The sequence below is a fragment of the Astatotilapia calliptera genome, chromosome 19 (genome assembly GCF_964374335.1).
Source record: "Astatotilapia calliptera chromosome 19, fAstCal68.1, whole genome shotgun sequence".
Classification (NCBI taxonomy): Eukaryota; Metazoa; Chordata; class Actinopteri; order Cichliformes; family Cichlidae; genus Astatotilapia; species Astatotilapia calliptera.
The window spans coordinates 9,326,599-9,347,602 of NC_137440.1; the positions used below are offsets into that span (position 1 = coordinate 9,326,599).

Genomic DNA, 21,004 nt, shown 5'->3' on the forward strand with positions numbered 1-21,004 from the left:
GTGGCGTGAATCGTGCGGTTACTGTGGAGATGCTGTGAGTCCTCACACACACGGCTATTACAGGTGTACACTCACCTGTGCTTCAATCCACCTGCAGGCACAGGTGAAGCTGCCTGTACAGCATGTGGATGTCAGCACCTCCTGTGGCCCATGGACCCTGAGGTTAAAGGTCAACGCACGCACACTCTATTAAAAACTCAACTTCAGATTCAAAAAGCAGAAACAGGATTTTATTTCAAACGTCACACAAACTGAAACACTTCAAATAAAACATGTTCGTCCATAAACCGCCATCATCATCAATCCCACTTCAGAGTCACCAGCTCAGCGAAAAAGCGTGAGGCGGCTCGGTCTAGGTTTGATTCCAGCTGCTCTGTGATGGCAGCTCGATTTTCTAAACTGGAGCCAATCAGAAGAGACAATGATGCACGCTCCGCCCACAGGAAGAAACTTTTTTTTTTGAATGAGGCTGAAAATGTACAAGAAAAACTGAAAATAGTGTTTTAATAAAAATGAGTCAGGCTTGGAGTGGCCTCGGCGCCGGAGCACAATCCTCCAATCAGAGCGCATGTTGACCTCGTGGCATCCTGCAGTCTGCTGAATGCGAGCGCTTCCAGTTTCTCATCACGACCTTAAAGGTCACAAAGGACACGTCAGGTCACCGTGACGCCGACACGTTGGAGACTGAGCCACGCCTGTGCGTGGAGCTTACTGCAGAGAATTTATTGCAAAAGAGCTCCGCCCCTCCAGACTGCAACAACCTCGTCCAATCAGAGACTGAGCGGCTCCGCGATACGACCTCACAGTAGGAGAAAAAAAGTTAAACCAATCAAATCAGCAGTGACGCGTCAGCAGGACCTCTCAGCTCCTCAAACAGTACGTTTCTATTTGCAGAGTCTGAAGCGCTGATGGTGACCTCTGACCCCTGAGATCCAAACAAGCCCCAGGACTCCGCAGGGTCAGCGCTGGCCGGTGTAGGTTCTGAGCCAGGAGCTGACTGAGGCGGCGGCAGACGAGATCATCCCTCCGGTGTTGGCGGCGGGCTGCGAGACCTGCAGGGCACTCTGGGAAAGATCCATGGACTGCAGGAGGACAGAGGAGGAAGAGGAGAGGTTAGAGGTCACGAGGCGGAGCCCCGTAACTCTTCTGCACTGATGTCTGACCTATGGAGGTCAAAGTGACTCCTCCCCTCAGGCGCCCCCGCCCGCTGCTGCTCTAAGCGCGAGTCGTCCTTCACACCGAGTTAATAACCGATCGATAATAAGGGTTACGGATCTAAATGATCGAGCAGCTCGGCACAAACGCCTCAGGTGTGTTTACCTGTGAGGGGATATCACAGAACCGCGGGCTGGGCACCGTCTCCCAGTCCGTCCCCAGGTCTGTCTCGTCGTCCGTCACCGCTTCGTCTCCGCTCTCCTCCGCCGGCCCCTCCGCCTCCGGCTCCACGAACTCCATGGACTCCTCCAGGTCGGCGCACACCTCGAACGGACCCGTCCTGAAGCACACGGGTAAACACTGCGTCACTCTCAATCAGCAGATCGCACCCACATTTTCCTGAAATCAAACACTTCACCCCCTCACCTGCCCAGGCTGTCGTTGTCAGGGGCAACCAGAAACACGATGTTCCTCAGGGTGTGATGGAGGTGGAGCTTCTCGCTGTCAACGTGCTGAACACAGAGAAAGGGGGTGAGAGGCGGGAACACAGATGGATCAATCAATCAGAATCAGTCCTGCTGCGTCTCAGAGTCCTCTCGACACAGAAGACGGACAAACAAACAGCGTGCGAGTCTCACCTGAGAGAAGCACAGGTGGAGCACGTTGGTGTTGAGCTTGCTCAGAGCTCGGGTGAAGCGGTAGCGGCTCAGATTGTCTCCGCAGAACTCGCTGAGAAAACAAACAGCACAGAGCGAAGATTAAAGATGGACGCCGCGACATCGGCGAAATCGACCTACCGCTGAGTGGCGCCACTTTTCAAACGTTCCCACCTGTTGCAGAGCTTCTTGGGCAGGTTGACGTCCAGCATGTGGGACAAGATGGTGACGAGCTGCGTGGTGTAGCAGAGGGCGGCGCTGATGGTGTGAGCCGGGTTAATGTGGTCCAGCTCTGTGGCAAAAGGAGGTCAAAGGTCAGGACAGGGTCACCTGAAACCTTTTCAAATGAAAGTTTTCTGAGCACCCACATAAAAATACTCATTATTAAAAAAATTACAAGTAAATTAAGTATTTTAAAATAATTTTAAAATAAAAACAGACGAGTTATAATAACCATGATTTATATTATTATTATTATTATTATTATTATTGGGCGATCGTGGCTCAAGAGTTGGCAGTTCGTCGGAAGGTTAATCGGAAGGTTGCCGGTTCGAGCCCCGGCTCGGACAGTCTCGGTCGTTGTGTCCCTGGGCAAGACACTTCACCTACCGCCTGCTGGTGTTGGCCAGAGGGGCCGATGGCGCAATATGGCAGCCTCGCCTCTGTCAGTCTGCCCCAGGGCAGCTGTGGCTACAACTGTAGCTGCCTCCACCAGTGTGTGAATGTGAGAGTGAATGAATAGTGGAACTGTAAAGCGCTTTGAGGGCCTCGAAAAGCGCTATATAAATGCAATCCATCATCATCATCATAACAACAACATCATCATCAGATAAATACAAGAACAAACTTCTGGCTGAGAAGAAATCTGAACTCAGGGAAAAAATGAGATCAGTTATCAGTACGACCACTAAAGCTCCGCCTCCTCACTCTTCACCTGGGCCCTGATTGGTGCTCTTCTCCTCCACCCAGCTGTAGTAAGCGGAGCAGTCTCCGTTGCTGGGCAGGGCCACAGGGGGCCCCGTGATGCTGATGCTTGTCTCTCCGTTCTGGTCGTCCCAGATCCAGCGTCCCGACAGGTAGGTGGTCCTCCGGGCCTCGGCCAGCTCGCTCACCGTGCTCGAGGTCAGCGGGTCGCACTCAGCCAGGACGTCCGCGGGGTCTCTAATAGATACACGTAGGGGCAGAGAGTGGGATGACAACACGTTTGCTCCATCAGTCCCATCAGAGCGGTTCCTGAAACTCAGAAGGCTCCACCCCCTACCTGCTGCCCAGTTTCTCCTCCTGCATGGGGAAGATGTGGGTGGTAAGGTCGCGGATGTGCTCCCGCCGCAGTGCGGCGAGCTGGCTCAGTCGGCTCTGCAGGTCTCGACTGCGTTTCTCCATCAGCTCACCGAGGCGCCGGTTGTGGCGCTCGATCTTGTCGCGTTTCTCACCGTGGCGAACGGCCCGGCGCTGCAGCCGCTGGACGTCCTCCTGACACCTGGAGAGGCGCTCATTATCTGCGGCAGGAGGGGCAAACGGGTCACGCGACAGCTCACGAACCGTGTCAGTTTTAAACCTGCTGACTCTCACCGTGCCTCGCCTCCTCGTTGCCCCAGGCAACCGCCTCCTTTAGCTGCTCCACCTTCATCTTACACGACATGATCTTCCATTTCTGAGGACAACACACAGATACATCAATTTCTTCCGAACTGGCTTTTAATCAGATTTGAACTTTAATCTGAATGTTCACATTTTTATTTATGCAAACAAGTTAAAACATCTGAATTTATTTCTCTCGTTTCTGCCTCTCAGCTCTCGGCCGATGTTTGGAGGTCAGAGGTGCCACACAGATGCACCTGACGTGCTCTCGGAGAGGATGGGAGGAGCTACAGCGCATTAAAAACTGCAGGTGAGCTCACTGAAGGTAACATTACAGAGCAGAGGAGCGATAAGGAGGCAGCCACGTGCCTGAACGCACACCTATGCAGCTGTGAACTCACCATCTCGTCAGCCAGCAGCTTCCTGTTCATGGCCTGCACAACGCTGTGAGGACAGAAGATGTCACAGGTTATCGCCACAGCTGCTGTTACCAAAAAAACACAAACATCTGCAACACCTGCACAGGTGCTGCCTCAAACAGCTTCACTCGCCCTCCCTCAGTCCACAGCCGTTTGTGACATCACCTGTACCTGTGAGCAGCAGGTTTTACCTCTGCTGCAGCTGCTCCTTCTCCCCCTTCAGCTTCTTCAGCCGCTCAAGCTTCTCAGTGTACCTGCAGACAAACAGCAGATGAGTTCACCTGCAGTAGATAAAGCCTCACACCTGAGAGGATTTTACAGTTTCAGAACCAGAAGCTTGTGGGGATAGGTTAATTGATAAATCCAAATTGCCACTAGGTGTGAATGTGCAAGTGAATGTGAGTGCGAATGGTTGTATGTCCCTGTGTGTTGGCCCTGCGACAGACTGGCGACCTGTCCAGGGTGTACCCCGCCTCTCGCCCTATGACAGCTGGGATAGGCTCCAGCGCCCCCCACGACCCTGAAAAGGATAAGCGGAAGCGAATGGATGAATGGATGGAGAACCAGAAGCCAGCAGAACCAGACAGTCTGATTAAACCCAGCACACCTCTGCAACAGCTGCAGTAACAAAGAGAAGGGGGGCCTGAGGTCATCTCACTGACTCCAGCCTGGGAAACGTCTAACCGGAGCATATGACCTCACTCCAGGGCTCGCAAAATCGCTAGCCCGACGTCCCGGGGCTAGCGATTTTTCCAGTCGGGCTACCAAAATCTCTCTTTGCCCTGCCCGTCGGGCTATCATAGGAAGGAAAAATATATGTCAATGCTTTTGCATTCTTTCGGAAATGTAGCTGGGTAATTATGTCATTGGCATCGGTGAGCCACTGTCAATATGTGACATATTGAAGTCGCGTTTGAATTTGCGCTTGTTTTTTGCTTTCACTTTGCAATCGAGCGAACTGTGTATAGAGAGCGACAGCACTGATTGGTGAGTGGTGATAATTTCGCACCAATTCCTCTGACATCGTCTTATCAATCGTTAGCTTACTATGCAAACATGACAAGTGAAATCTCACGCAGCAAGCTTAAACATGTGAGAGGTTGATCGCGCAGAGAATCGCTGAGCGTTATGTGAGTGCGTGTGTAAAAGCAGCAGATATACACTGAACAAAAATATAAACGCAACACTTTTGTTTTTGCTCCCATTCCCCATGGGATGGACGTAGAGACCTAAAATTCATTCCAGATACACAATATAACCATCCCTCCCAAACAGTGGTCACAAATCAGTCCAAATGTGTGGTAGTGGGCACATCTGCTATATTGAGATAATCCATCCCACCTCACAGGTGTGCCACATCAGGATGCTGATCTGACATCATGAGTAGTGCACAGGTGTACCTCAGACTGCCCACAACAAAAGGCCACCCTGGAATGTGCAGTTTTTTGCGCTATTGGGGGTCTGGGGACCCAGAACCGGTCAGTATCTGGTGTGACCACCATTTGCCTCATGCAGTGCAACACATCGTCGCATGGAGTCTATCAGATTGTCAATTGTGGCCTGTGGAATGTTGGTCCACTCCTCTTCAATGGCTGTGCGAGGTTGTTGGATATTCGTGGGAACTGGTACACGCTGTCGTATACGCCGGTCAAGCACATCCCGAACATGCTCAATGGGTGACATGTCCGGTGAGTATGCTGGCCATGCAAGAACTGGGACATTCTCAGCTGCCATCTGCCCTGAACAATGTGAACCATGATTCATCCGTGAAGCGCACACCTCTCCAACGTGCCAGACGCCATCGAATGTGAGCATTTGCCCACACAAGTCTGTTACGGCGACGAGCTGGAGTCAGGTCAAGACCCCAATGAGGACGACGGGCATGCAGTTGAGCGTCCCTGAGACGGTTTCTGACAGTTTGTGCAGAAATTGTTTGGTTGTGCAAACCAATTGTTCCAGCAGCTGTCTGGGTGGCTGGTCTCAGACGATCTTGGAGGTGAACCTGCTTGATGTGGAGGTCCTGGGCTGGTGTGGTTACACGAGGTCTGCGGTTGTGAGGCCGGTTGGATGTGCTGCCATATTCTCTGAAACGCCTGTGGAGACGGCTTATGGTTGAGAAATGAACATTCAATGCACGGGCGACAGATCTGGTTGACATTCCTGCTGTCAGCATGGCAATTGCACGCTCCCTCATTGCTTGTGGCATCTGTGGCATTTTGCTGTGAGACAAAACTGCACATTCCAGGGTGGCCTTTTGTTGTGGGCAGTCTGAGGTACACCTGTGCACTACTCATGATGTCAGATCAGCATCCTGATGTGGCACACCTGTGAGGTGGGGTGGATTATCTCAATATAGCAGATGTGCCCACTACCACACATTTGGACTGATTTGTGACCACTGTTTGGGAGGGATGGTTATATTGTGTATCTGGAATGAATTTTAGGTCTCTACGTCCATCCCATGGGGAATGGGAGCAGTAACAAAGGTGTTGCGTTTATATTTTTGTTCAGTGTATATTTTAGTTCTGCTGAGCCAAATAAGACAGGTCAAGGTGAAGAAGTAACAGCCAAAGAAAAGCTTACCACAAAACGGAAAAGTTATGACAAATCAGACTATAAGGCAAAAAGAAAGTGCAGCTTTATGGTTTCATGGACAAAATAATTTCTGTGGCTGCAACATGACGAGCTAAATAACCAGAGCTGCACATAAGTGGTCCGCAGGTGCGCATTCAGAATCAGAATACTTTATTGATCCCTGGGGGAAATTTTTTGTTACAGTGCTCCGTTATAAACAAACATTAACAAGACAGACAATACGCTAACTAAGAATAGTACAATATATACATATATACACGCACACATAAAGTCACTTATTAATAAATAGCTGAGAAAGAAACATGTGTAGCTATAGCAGTAAACAGTGTGTTGGGTGGAGGAGTTGTACAGGGAGCCACAGGCAGGAATGATTTCCTGTGTCGTTCAGTGGTGCATTATGGGTAATCTCAGTCTCTCACTGAGCGTGCTCCTGTGACTGACCAGCATGTCATGGAGAGGGTGGGAGGTGTTATCCAACATTGTCTTTATCTTGGACAGCATCCGCCTCTCCGACACACCTTGAGGGAGTCCAGCTCCATCCCCACAACATTACTGGCCTTACAGATCAGTTTATCGAGTCTGTTGGCATCTGCGACCCTCAGCCTTGGTGCAGAATGTGCCGTGAAAATCCCACTCTAGCGGACAAAAACACTGCCTTTTATATGGACGCAAACGCGCGTTGCAACTTCTTATCTGGTGCGCGTCTTTTATTTTGACAGCGAATGCGAACATGTGGACCGCTTATGTGCATCCGTGTAAACAACATAATGTTCTGCCGAGTGTGTTGTTGGTTTTCCCTCGATTTCTGAGTCGACAAGCGTCTTTGTTACTGTGACCAGTCATTTTAAGAAAGGCCCCCATTAGAACCCATGAGAAATGCATTATTGCTCAGTCTGCAATATCTTTCCCGGAACAAACACCAATTGCAAATAGAACAGCGTACTATGTTGCAAAGAGTGAACTACCACTGGCAAAATTTAGCAGTCTTTGCAAACTTCAAAAAGCAAATGGCCTAGATCTTGGTTCCACTTGTCTCTTACCCGTGACTTCAGTGGAAATTTCAAATTCAGGATCTGACACAGACTGATTCATGTCCTACACAGTTCTTACAAGTTCATAGAAATTTCTGTTCAATTAGAACCAAGTATTTGAGTTGATGATTGTAATTTTTATACAATGTTGTTTGTGTGAATTTGTGTTTCAACAATTTTTTGATTAATGGTTTGTTTCCGTTACAATATTATACTTTAATGTATAATATTGTAACGGAAACAAAACATCAATCAAAAAATTGCTCTTTTTTTATTCGGGCTACTTAAATTTATTTTGGGCTACCAAAAACTGAAGAGTCCCTGCCCGAAGGGCTACCAGGGATTTTGAACTTTTGCGAGCCCTGCACTGTAACACAGCAGCTAGCCACCAGGCTAACAATACCAGAGCAGGTCAACACACGATAACCTGAGACCTAGCAGACTTACAAAACTGAGCTAACCGGCCAAATAAAGCTTAAAAAGGCTAACAGGCTAACCGAGGCTAATCTAGCTGAGCTAACAGTAACAAATGTTGATACAAAGGCTAACCGAGCTAACAGGCTACCTGAAAGTTACTTAGCTAACCACCGTTAGCTGCTAATGCTAAGCGCCGTTTTCAGGTTAGTTTACACCTTTTTAAAGACGAGACGGTGCGACTGTGGAGTATTAGCGTGTCACACCTCCGGTCATTACACCGTAACTTCTGACGTTTGAGAAAATAAAGAAGAGTTTCTGATTTTAACAATAATCGCGCTTCGATTTAGCTGAAACACCTGTTTCACCACAGCAGTGTTATTTGGGCTCCAGGCTTCGGCTAATGTCCCCACCAACAGAGCAGTCAGACAAAGAAAGCCGTAAAAAGCGTTTTTTTAAGACGCAGTCGGTGCTCACAACGACGCCGAACGGCACCGACAGCTCCCGTTAACCCCAGGCGAAACGGAGCAGCTCCCCGGTGCTGCGTGTCCGCAGAGGAACGTAGGAACGGGAAACTTTGAGCGTGCGTCGGTGGAATTCGGCTCCGGTGTTTACCTCTCTGTGTTCCTGCCGTCGAAGTACACAAAGTCTCCGGCCTGCACGCAGCGAGCGCAGGTAAGCCTGCGGCGGGAGGTGCTGCACAGAGGGCAGCGCTCCACGGCTACGTACAGCCCCTCCGCGTCGTCCACGGACTCCAGCATAACGCAGCCTTGCGCGGAATGGGCCGAGCAGCCCTGCGCGGAATGGGCCGAGGCCGGCAGTGGAGGGCGCGGTGACGGCCGGGCCGCAGAGGCTGGAGCGGGCCGGGCCGGGCCGGCGGAGGACGCCATGCTAGCTGCGCTGTCTGCGGCTCCGCGAAGGTCGGCCTGCCGCTAACGTCTCATAGTTTAGAGCCAACGCACAGCTGTAACCCGAGGACAGACCGCCACTTCCTCTTTCTAACAGCGTGACGGGTTTGTTTATCTGATGGCGTCACGGGTGGGCGGGGTCAGGCATACGTCACCATAAAAACATGGGAGGTTGTTAAAAGTAATTCTGCTCACAGAGCTCAACGTGAACGACTCATCAGGTGATCGGAGAGTTGGTGGTTCGATTCCTGGCTTCCACATCTGCATGCCAAATATCCTTATAGAGGATACGAACCCCGGGTCACTCTCTGATGCTCCGTCGGAGTGTGGATGTTGTACAAAGCACCGAGTGCTGCATAAGAATCAGTCCATTTATTCTGTGAAGTTTTCATGAACTCTGCAGCCCCCACGGAGATTTAAACACGAGCCTCCCATTGGGTCATTACTAGGTCATTACTGCAGGGATTAATAGGTTTAACAATTTCTATGACTCTGTGGTGGCCTCAGCCATCTTTTATGGTGTGGTCTACTGGGGCGGCAGCATCTCTGCCGGGGACAGGAAGAGACTGAACAGGCTGATCAGAAGGGCCAGCTCTGTTCTAGGATGGCCTCTGGACCCAGTGGAGGTGGTGAGTGACAGGAGAACGGCGGCTAAGCTTTCATTCCTGTTGGACAACATCTCCCAGCCCATGCAGGAGACTGACAGCACTGAGCAGCTCCTTCAGTGGCTGCAGCACCCACGGTGACTCTACAACAAAGACTCCAACTGATCAAACACATCCACACATGTGCAATACTCTTTTCTGACAAAGTTGCATTTTTACTCAGTTGTTTAAAGCACTTGAATTTATTTATTTTTATCCTATTGTATATTTTATTCTATTCTGTACAGTTGTGTATAGTATATTATTCTTATTGTATTCCAGTGTTCTTTAATTTTTGCTATACAACTTTGCACTGTCCACTTTTTGCTGTGACAAAACAAATTTCCCACGTGTGGGACTAAAAGTTTCTTTTCTTATCGTAACTGGGAACAGCCGAAAAGCTCCCAAACTCAGTTTCATCATAACAACAATTAACTCACAAAAAAAGTCAGCTTCAGTGAATAGGTGAGGATCTCAGAGAGGAGCACTCTCAGATGTCTTAAAAAAAAAAAACCCAAAAAAAAATAAATAAAAACCTGTGGGGCGACATGTGCTGTGACTGTGGGAAATTAGAAGGATCCAATTATTGGTGCTCTTCGAGCAAACAAAATCACGAGTGAAACGTGGAAGGACAGAAGTGAACCATCATCTCCGATCGTCTCCAGGCTGGGAAAGGTTGCGTGGGCTGATGAGCTCCTGGCCGAGGTAACTCGTGCCTCAAGTCTACAGCGCAGGTTATGATCCAATCAGGTTTTAGTTCAGCCACATCATATGACCTACAAAGTTATTCGTCTGTGGGGTTTAGTTTACAGATGACAGACAAATGAAACGATACCACAGCAGTGCACGCCGTCCTCACAGCTACAGGTGGGCCAATGAACTGTCAGCGTGAGACTGAGGGTTTGTTGCTGCTGCGTGTTTGTCCAGGATCGTCAAAGACTCGAACCTGAGCCCAGTTCACAAAACGAAGGCCGTCTCTGAATGTCTGATCAGTCAGGTGAAGGCCTGCCCTTCAGAATAAAACCGCTGTAATGTTTTTCAGAATAAAAGTTTGAAAGCCATCTTGAAAGGTTATGAAGAGCAGTTTGTTGGAATAACGTAATCCAGATGAGACTGTCTTTTTGTATCTGGTGTGTTTCCCACAATTACAGAAGCTCAGGTGTGAAAAGCTCAGTATTAAATTTGGGGTTTTGAGTGACACCTTCTTCCAAACTGTTCCTGCGCTCCAGCTTCAACCGCTCAGTAAAGATGGTTTTAAGGGCCGTACAACGTACACAGAAACCTTGATTATTTTCAACAGCTGATGTCTCCACATTTATTCACTCAGTGGAAATGTGTGTATGAAAACACTGAAGTCACATGACTCTTAGAAAACAGATTCTCAGGATGGTGAACTCTTGAGCACAGACTAAAACATATCCCATCCCATAACTCTGCAGAGCGACTCAAAGTAAAACATATTTAGCCCAAATATCGAATCAGATATGTACACAGGAACAGGAAGTGCCGCTCTCACTGCTTCCTGAAGCCCTTCAGGATTGGATAAATGTTCTCGAACGCTTCGTAGATCTCGGCTCGCTCTTTGGCTCCTGGAAGGCAACAGCTCGGTGATTAGCACGGTGTCATTCGGTCCCATTTCATGATTATAAGAGTCACATTTCTGAGACATTTTCAAAATAAAATACAGCATGGATAGAAAGCAGCCGGTGTTACGTCATCATTTAGTCATGTTTCTACAGTTTTTTTTTTTGCAGGAAGTCGTTTTTTTAAGATCAGATCCACATTTTGGACTTAGCAACAAATTGAAGACACGACAGATTTTCAGTTTACTTTGTATTTCAAAGATATTTTAAAGATCATATCATTTTCTTTAAATAGGATCGTTTTGGCCTCTTAATTGGATAGAGACAGTGGGCACAGAGCACAGGTCGGACTTGAAACCCAGCCGCTACTTTGTGGCCACGCCCCTCGCCGGTAAAGGTGAGCTGGTGCCCTTTAAGATCATGTGACTGCAGTCATTTTGTAAATGAAAGGCCTGTTTGCAGATCTGTGTTGAACGACAGACTTAATAATGATTTCATACGAAGAAGAGTTTTGTCTGTAATCTGGTGACAGATCAGTGCTGAAGCTTCAGTTTGTGTCTGTGCTGATGAACTCGGACGTGTGGAGGCGATTACCCGTCAGAACCACCTTCCCCGACACAAAGATGAGCAGGACGATTCGAGGCTTCACCATCCGGTAGATAAGTCCCGGAAACAGCTCCGGCTCGTAACTGTGGAGGGAATGCAGCGCCGGTCTGAGGAGCGCTTTAAATCAAGGTTAAACACCACGGGGATCAGGTGCGCTTCTTACCTGCTGAACTGCTGGTGGGTCAGAACCAGTCCTTCCAGTCTGATAGGGAAGCACACGTCACAGCTGGCCACCATGTTCTGGATCTTGAACTCCAGGAAGCGGGCGGGGAAACCGAGTTTCTGCACCACCCGGGCGTACTTCCGGGCCGCCAGGCGCGACTGCTCCTCACTGCACGTGCTCAGACACAGACGTGAGGGAGATTACGCTTTAACACAGCATGCTGCTCACACCTGAACCATCTGCGTGATGGACTGACCTCTTGGCTCCTGTGCACACCATCTTCCCAGAGCTGAAGATCAGAGCTGTTGTTCGTGGCTCGCGGATCCTCATGATGACCGCAGCGAAGCGCTGAAATGACACGAGAGCGATGAACCCCGCTGAATGGCGTGGGATTCAGATCAGAATTTTCAGCGATGTCAGTACCTTTGGGTTGTACTCTGCGTTTCGGGCCTGCAGGGCGATGAACTTCAGATCCAGCGGACAGCCCAGATTCACCGTGGAGACGATGTTCCTGCACAGGAAGCAAAGCAGGAAGTGAAGGTTAACCCGTGCCCCATGTCTGAAACCCACCACTCACACGACAGTTCGGACGCCTGCGAGCAAGATTAGTTTAAAGGCACCTTTTGTTATTATCACCACCAGGGGGCGGCGTTTCACCTGTGGGCGCTGCCTCGGTGCTCTGTCACAGCAGTTATTTCTTCACTTCCTGCTGTACTCAGGACTTTACAGTCATGAGCTTTAACCTTGTCACTACCCGATCCGTACCGGAAACCCGATCGGTACCCCGCATGAGCGAAAGGTGTCTACTTCCGGTCGAAGCATTTTACGATAGTTACAGGTCAGAGTATCTGTTAAGGGTGGCTGTAGCTCAGGTGGCAGAGCAGGTCAGCCACTAATCAGAAGGTCAGTGGTTCGATCCCAGGCTGCACCCTGGCTGCATGCCAAATATCCTTGGGCAAGATACTAACCCCGTGTTTGCCTACTGGTGGTGGTCAGATGGCCCGGTGGCGCCTGTGTCCGGCAGCCTCGCCTCTGTCAGTGTGCCCCAGGGCAGCTGTGGCTACAATGTAGCTTGCTATCTCCAGTGTGTGAATGTGTGTGTGAATGGGTGGATGACTGAATGTAGTGTAAAGCGCTTTGGGGTCCTATGGAAAAAGCGCTATACAAATGCAGGCCATTTACCATTTAAGATGTTAAGAATAACAAGTATCTCTTAAAATGTTTCCGATAATGAAACATTTAATATAATGTAGACAAAAACAAAAAAATAAAAAGATAGTGACAGATCGGGACTCCCAAACCTTACTGCGCATGTGCAAAGTCGGACCGTACAAATCGGGTCTACCCTGTCACTACCCGATCCGTACCGGAAACCCGATCGGTACCCCGCATGCGCAAATCTTACGTCACTTCCTCTCTTTGCCAACATTGCGACATTCAATATATTTGAATGATACGGTTAGCGCCCAGTTAGCTCCTAGCATTTCTCAACAGCTCTGCCTCCTTTTCGACTACCGGGACATTTAAACAATGGATAATCCGTATCCGCAACAAATTTTTGCTTTTTTCCTCAACAGAGAGCGTTCCCCGATTGAACAACAGCGCCATAAAATAAGAAGAATGGCGCCTAATGACAGAGTTAATAATACAGACTTTATAATATGTCACGTGAAGATTCAGCAGCCAGATGAAGTGTTTACTGGCAACTGACAGTGATAGCGGACATTAACAGAATCAGAATACTTTATTGATCCCTGGGGGAAATTATTTTTTGTTACAGTGCTCCATTATAAACCAACATTAAGACAAGACAGACAATACACTAACTAAGAATAGTACAATATATACATATATATACATACATAAGTCACTCATAAATAAATAGCTGAAAAAGAAACATGTGTAGTTATAGCAGCAAACAGTGTGTTAAGGGTTCATTCGCTCAGTCAGCAGGTGGCGGTATCCTCGTACACTGGGAGTACACTGCCATTAAACGGTACGGATCGGGTAGACCCGATTTGCACGGTCCGACTTTGCACATGCGCAGTAAGGATTGGGAGTCCCGATCTGTCACTATCTTTTTATTTTTGTCTACATTATATTAAATGTTTCATTATCGGAAACATTTTAAGAGATACTTGTTATTCTTAACATCTTAACAGATACTCTGACCTGTAACTATCGTAAAATGCTTCGACCGGAAGTAGACACCTTTCGCGCATGCGGGGTACCGATCGGGTTTCCGGTACGGATCAGGTAGTGACATACCTGATCCGTACCGTGCATGTGCAGGGGTTTTCTTCTTCTTCTGTTCGTTTAATGGCAGTGTACTCCCCAGTGTACGAGGATACCGCCACCTGCTGACTGAGCGAATGAACCCTATTGTAAACTGAATTAGCGTCATTACAAACGTGTGTTAAATGTGATTTAGTGATAATCGAATGTGTTTAAGCTTGTCTGTGTGGAGAGGATTGTTGGAAAAGTGATGATAATGTCCGCTATCACTGTCAATTGCCAGTAAACACTTCATCTGGCTGCTGAATCTTCGCGTGACATATTATAAAGTCTGTATTATTAACTCTGTCATTAGGCACCATTCTTCTTATTTTACGGCGCTGTTGTTCAGTCGGGGAACGCTCTCTGTTGAGGAGAAAAGCAAAAATTTGTTGCGGATACGGATTATCCATTGTTTAAATGTCCCGGTAGTCGAAAAGGAGGCAGAGCTGTTGAGAAATGCTAGGAGCTAACTGGGCGCTAACCGTATCATTCAAATATATTGAATGTCGCAATGTTGGCAAAGAGAGGAAGTGACGTAAGATGTGCGCATGCGGGGTACTGATCGGGTTTCCGGTACGGATCGGGTAGTGACAAACCTCAGTGACTGTTTTTCTCTTCCAGTTGTCATCAGACCAGGTGTGGATTAATGACATCACAGCCACACCTTTCTGATCCAGATTGTATTATTGCACAACTGGTTTTCAAAGCAATCCTGTTAATCATTTACTGCACTAAAATTCTGCTTTTTTGACCGCGTCACTGGAAAGAAAAACACAGCGCACCTATGCAGGTCACCCTCAGTTCTGATTGGCTGTCTCCTGGAAGCCTTCCGAGGTGCTGGGATTATGGGGAGTTTTAATACTGTATGAGAACACCAGATGAAGAACGGCTTCCGTGTTGTTCAGCAGTGACTTACTGTAACTGCGGGATGATTCCTGACCTCTCTGTCACAGGTGTCACGGGGGTCATAGGGGTCATGGGGGTCATGGGATAGAAGGGGGAGGCCCTGGTCCCCGCTCCTGATGTGGACACCTCCTGTGTGCCCTCGGTGGTTGTGGATTCCTGGGAGTTGTGGTCCACACCAACACCGCTGTCCTGAGACACGTCCAGAGCTGCAGACCCGCCTTCCTCTCCTGGAATAACATGGCGTACAGGTGAGACACTAATGTCACTGGCTGCTAGGTCGTACACACCCACTGTCTGCTGATGTCATACCTGATACGTCATGTCTCGGTTCCTCCTGTGTGCTAAGTTCATCGGGAAGGAAACTGAGGTCAAGCTCATCACCGGCCTCACCGCTCACTCCAGACTTCTCTGATGGGTAGGCGGGGTCCTGTGCCAATTGGGAGGGGTCCTGTGGAATGAGGGCAGGGCTTTGAAGACCAAGCCCCTCCCCCAGCATAAAGCCAGAGTCCTACAGGAGAAAGAAGCCTGAATAAGAGTTTGATTATACATTTGTGTTTGAGTAATGCCACCTGTACCATCTGTCATTTTTTCCAGGTTCATCTCTTATTTAATTACCACCAGTTTCATTAATGATTACTAGGGATGGGTAAAGGTATCCGGTGCCATGACCAGACCGAAAAGCAGCACATTTCGGTGCTTTATTTCGGTGCTTTTTTTTTTCCTGAGCTGTGATACACTTCTAGCCAATCATTTTACGTTTCCGAGGATAATAGGCGGGTCCAGGTACGTACGTTCTTTTAGAGCAGAGCTACAGATTAAAAATGCCCAAGGTGAAGCAGTCAAAAGTCTGGCTGTACTTCACAGCAAAATAAGCAAACTCAGCAGCCTGCAACAAGTGCTTTAAGCTGATACTGTGATACTGTCAAAGGAGGTAACACCTCGAATCTGACAAAACACCTGGCGACGCATAGCGTTTTTTTTTAAAGCTGAGAAATGCGCCATATTTGATAGCTTGCTGCAAGACCTCACACCAAGCACATCTACTGCGGGTGTAGCCGTAGCCCTGCCAGTGTAGCAGAAATGATGACGGATGATGATGGCAGCAGCAGCCGTTCTTCTCTGCGTGAGTAGCTTAATGTTGTTCGTGTGTAATTTACATTGAGTAGGCTAACCACGTTATTACATTAATGCATGTAAGGTGAACTAGCAAACACCGTCGTAGTTACATGCGGCTGTCTACTTGTTTGATAGCAGATGCTCCCTTCACCCTGGCCCAAAAGGCTAAAATGACCAAAGAAAAAGTGGAAAACAATTAAACATGAGAGGTTTTTGGACAAAGTTTGTGTTTTTTTCCCCATTGTTTAAGCACTGCTTTCAGCCAAGAGTGATGCCATATATGCCCCATAGCTGCAGAAAAGGCTAACATTGTTATCTTTTTTACAAAAAAAAAAAAAAACAACACAGCTGAACACGAGGTTTTTGGACCAATTGTGTGTTCTCCATTCTTTAAGCACCGGCACCGTTTCAAAAGTACCGGTTTGGCACCGGTATCGGATAAAACCTAAACGATACCCATCCCTAATGATTACATTTACTGATTTGTTCTCAGATGACTCGCACTAGTTTTTTGATAGTTGTGCAGCTCCTGTTCACTTTGAATGGGTTTGCACGTAAGGGTGACGTTCTTCCTCTCAGTTCAGGACTGTCTGCAGGATTTTGAACACACATTAACACTTTTCACAGATCTGAGATGTGAGCCGAACGAGCACAGACGGGAAACAGTCATTCAGTACAGAAGCTCAGAGGACCCAGAGCTGGCCTTCAGTACCAAATCTACACTCGACTGCTGGTTTACTTCATGTTTCATGGCTTTCGTTTTTACAGATGTGCGCTGAAGATCGGCTACTCTGGCTTTCACTGCACATTTTCTGTTTTAATGAGCAGAACAAACTTTTTTTAGAGGCTCAGGCGGAGGACTGAAGACCAGAGAGAGTCCAGACTCACCCAAACCTGCTGACATCACCTCTTTCTCACACTCACGTTTGCAATGGAGTCTTCAAAGTAACGCTCCAAAGCCGACTCGTCCATGACGCCACAGCATTTGACCTGATCCAGGTAACCATCGACAGCCTGATCCAGACCGGATCTCAGCACAGGTGCGTCCAATCAAGCACTCAGCTGCTGACAGCTTCCTGTTTGCTGCTCAGACTCAAACAGGCTCAGCTCCCAGGATAACAGCATTCACAGGCTGCTCCTGTCTGTCAAATTATCATGTTTATTTTCACCTGTGGGGGGTGGAGCCTCACACACAAACTTCCTTTTTGTTTCCTCTCACTTTTCTGCTTCTCCACTGATTTTTCTGATGAAGCAGAAAAAAAGAGAAGACACCCCCGACAGTGATGCATATTTCACTTCATTTTTGAATAAAGGTTTAAAGAAGATCACGTGGTGTTTCACTACTCTGCTGGGGGTCGTGCACATGCTCCCACCCAGTGGCACTCCTAGCCCCCCCCCGAAACCCTCAAATTTCTTGATATTCACTTATAATCCCCTCTGTTAGTCCCTGATATTTATAATTGAGTGATCTCTGTATATTAGTGCTATTGCTTACATGTGTAAAATCTGTAACATAATGTATTGTTTGGAGTTTACTCTGTTACTGTTGCTATTTTTACCATTTCTTCTTGGAGCAACTGTAACACATCATTTCCTTAGGGATTAATAAAGTATTCTGATTCTGATTGTTTCAGGATGACCTGTTATTATCCAGTCACACATCTGCTTACCTGCATCTGTTGCTCGTTTCTCCGCCTCTTCTTTTCTCTTTTTTTTCTAAACTGAGCTCCTGATGGCTTTGAACTTTTCTTGTCCATCTTACATTGGTTTAATTTTGCACTCCAGTATGAACACCCATCATTGTGTGTGAGACTTTAAATCATCAAACTGTAAATTATAAATTTTAAATTGTTATTGATCCCTTTACCCCGAGTCATAAAGTGTATGTTTATTTTCTTACTCCTCTTATATTTATTGTTTGTTTACTTGCACTGCTGTAACTGGAGCCTCGTCGTCTCGTCTCTCTGGACTGTATGTAGCGGAGATGACAATAAAGTTTACTTTGACTTCAGCAGCGAGCAGGCGCACCGAGGAAAAACATCGGTGCAAATGATAAGTCTGCATCATGATGTCTGGTGTTTTCATGTTTGTTGGTTTGTTTTTATTTTGTTTTATATTTGGCCTGGTTTGAATCCTATTTGCATGAACGATGCTTTTCTGTGGCTACCTCTACAGTTCCTCTTCTACTTTTTCTTGCCTATGGTGTGCCACAAGGTTCAGTTTTGGGGCCTTTATTGTTCTTGCTGTATTTACTTCCTCTTCAGCACTTATTGAGGACTTTTAAGGACATTTCTTATCACTGCTATGCCGATGATATTCAGTTATATACAGTGTTGGGACTAACGTGTTAAGTAACACGTTACAGTAACTACATTATTATTGTGGTAACGAGCACGGTAACTAGTTATTAAGCCAAAACCAGGAACACGTTACTCGTTACTGGGATTTAGATAGGCTCGTTATTCGTTACTTCGTGTGGTGGCTATCGCATTAGCATTAGCATTAGCAAGTGGTGGAGGCCAGCAGGTGGATGAGGGAAAAGGGAGGCAAGAGGAGAGACCCGAGGGATTCAGAGAAAATATTACGCGTTTCTTATTGAGGTAAAAAGGAACAGTTTGTCCCGGACTTCAGCTACAATGAAAAAGACACAAAGCTGGAGTTATACTGTGTCTTTGCTGCACAGCTGCCTCTTCTCCTCCTGTTCTCTCCCCTCCCTCTCCTGTTTCTACTTCAATCATGAAACTGATCAATGATCAGCTGATCGGCTTTTCTCTCTTGTTTGTTTATCGCCCACTTTGCGCCAGAAAGAGGAAACCAGCGGATGTCGCGCTAAACAACAGCAGCACTTTTAAGCTTGATCAGCTGTTGTTAGAATTTATTTAATATTAATTTCTAGTATCAGCTGATGTTTGCTGGAGCCACAGCTGTAAACCTGCTGGTCATGATATCGGTTTGGTTATGTGATGAGAGGGAAACATGAAGATGAAACCAGGAGACGTCTTTACTGAATCATCAGAGCTGAACAGGTGATGGAGAAACAGGTTTACCTTTTAGGTGACATGAATGAGTTGAAGTTATGAACTGTTTCTGAGAGACAAATAACACCAGGATCCTTTTCTTTGTAGCTGACAGCTGGTAACTGTGCAGGGGCGGGTCTAGCAAAGTTTTGCCAGGGGGCCAGGTAGGGCATTAACAGGGAAAGGGGGGCACAAAGAAATACTTTCTTATTCTCATTTAAAATGTCTCGCTCTTAATAAATAATTATCTGAATCTTACAACAAACAAGGTTCAAGGTTCTTTATTTGTCACCTTGAACCGATTGATAGATTGATGCATATATACCATCAGAACAGTGTACATCACTGTCACAACAGTGTTTGATTTCATTCAAAGGCTTTATGATTTTTCCTATAATGGCGGCCGGTCTCTAGTCAAAACGCCCGGGACTATTTTTTGTCCCAGTCCAGCCCTGTATGCAGCTCATCTGCAGTCTGGTGTTGCCTACATCTTCCTATTCAGAAGGCAGAATTTCTGAGTTCTGAGTACAATCAAAAGCACCACGACTGCAGTTTTTGTGTTGGATGTAAAAAGCGCACATGACGCTGTGACGTAGGCTAGAATCATGGCGGCGGTCAACGATGGTCCAGGCGTGGGATTTCTCTCGTGGAAATATGAACATTATCTTTTCCTTTCTGTTGGTAGGTGGCACAGTGCACTGTGGCAGGATAGTGCTAACATGTAAGCTACAAGACTGGCAGTCTGGCTGGGTATCCAGTTACGGAGGCAACACATTAACAAGAGAATTCTGAGTAAAACCAAAGTTACTTTCCCTAGTAACTAGTTACTCTGAAAGTAACAAGTAACTTAAAGTAACAGAGTTACTTTTGATAGAAGTAACTAGTAATGTAACTAAGTTACTAATTTAAAGTAACTTACCCAACACTGGTTATATATCTCCTTTAAGCCCCAAGATGCTTCCAAGCTACAGATTTTGCATAAGTGCATAGACTCCATTAGATGTTGGATGGCTGGAAACTTTCTTCAACTAAATGAGGAGAAGACTGAAGTCCTTGTTTGTGCTTCTAAAAATTTGTACCTAGAGTTATGGAAAACTTGGGTCCACTTGCTACATTTGAATAGAATAGAATTCAACTTTATTGTCATTGTACATGCACGGGTACAGGGCAACGAAATGCAGTTTGCATCCATCCAGAAGTGCTTTAGTGATATAGATATATTACAATATATATTAGCAATAATATAGATATGTAAGTATATTACAGAAATGGGTCTATTATGGTATGTTATAATGTACACGGTATGAAGTATGTTGTGAATATTCTATAACTATAAGTATGTACAGGCTATGAACAGGATATAAATATGAAAAACTATACAGAATATGAAATAAATAACTTTGCAGAAATCTGAGATATACAGTTATACAGAAATGGGAACTATGCAAGTCGTAAACAGTTGTAGGGTTAAAAATTATCGTATGTACAGAAAGATTATTTACACAGCTATACAGTAGTGCAGTTAAGATAAGTGAGGGTGTGGATAATTTCTACAGAGGCTATATAAAGTGCTAGTGGTTGTGAGTGGTGGTTCAGTCCATGTTATTATTGTGTGTTTGAGGGTACAGTTGTCCATTGTGGGTGTGTGTATGTTCAGTCCATGTGTTAACGTGGGTCAGATGTCAGGAGGCAGAGTTCAGGAGTCTGACAGCTGTGGGGAAGAAGCTGTTCCGGTACCTGGTGGTCTTAGTCCGGAGGCTCCTGTAGCGCCTCCCAGAGGGCAGGAGGGTGAAGAGTCCATGTGATGGGTGACTGGGGTCTTTGATGATTTTCCCAGCCCTTTTCAGACACCGCTTCCTGTAGATGTCTTTTATGGCAGGAAGTGGTGCTCCGGCGATGCGCTGGGCAGTTATCACGACCCTCTGCAACGCCT

The 21,004-nt window shown here is 46.9% G+C and overlaps 2 protein-coding genes across 2 annotated transcripts; both read right to left on the minus strand.

The window, feature by feature from the left end:
- Positions 1–208: 208 nt before the first annotated feature.
- Positions 209–8,868, minus strand: atg14 (autophagy related 14). Its single transcript, XM_026152409.2, has 11 exons — positions 8,467–8,868; positions 4,003–4,065; positions 3,794–3,836; positions 3,384–3,465; positions 3,073–3,310; positions 2,746–2,972; positions 1,986–2,103; positions 1,794–1,884; positions 1,582–1,667; positions 1,321–1,495; positions 209–1,082 (listed from the first exon to the last, which is right to left on the minus strand). Exons 1-11 carry the CDS (start codon positions 8,739–8,741, stop codon positions 960–962), a joined length of 1,521 nt encoding a protein of 506 aa, XP_026008194.1. The 5' UTR covers positions 8,742–8,868; the 3' UTR covers positions 209–959.
- An 867-nt stretch (positions 8,869–9,735) lies between these two features.
- Positions 9,736–17,229, minus strand: tbpl2 (TATA box binding protein like 2). The gene is made up of 8 exons (XM_026152410.2): positions 16,979–17,229; positions 15,248–15,446; positions 14,949–15,165; positions 12,179–12,266; positions 12,012–12,103; positions 11,756–11,923; positions 11,581–11,675; positions 9,736–10,992 (listed from the first exon to the last, which is right to left on the minus strand). The coding sequence occupies exons 1-8, from the start codon at positions 17,024–17,026 to the stop codon at positions 10,916–10,918; spliced, it is 984 nt and encodes a 327-aa protein (XP_026008195.1). The 5' UTR covers positions 17,027–17,229; the 3' UTR covers positions 9,736–10,915.
- Between the last annotated feature and the right edge of the window lie 3,775 nt (positions 17,230–21,004).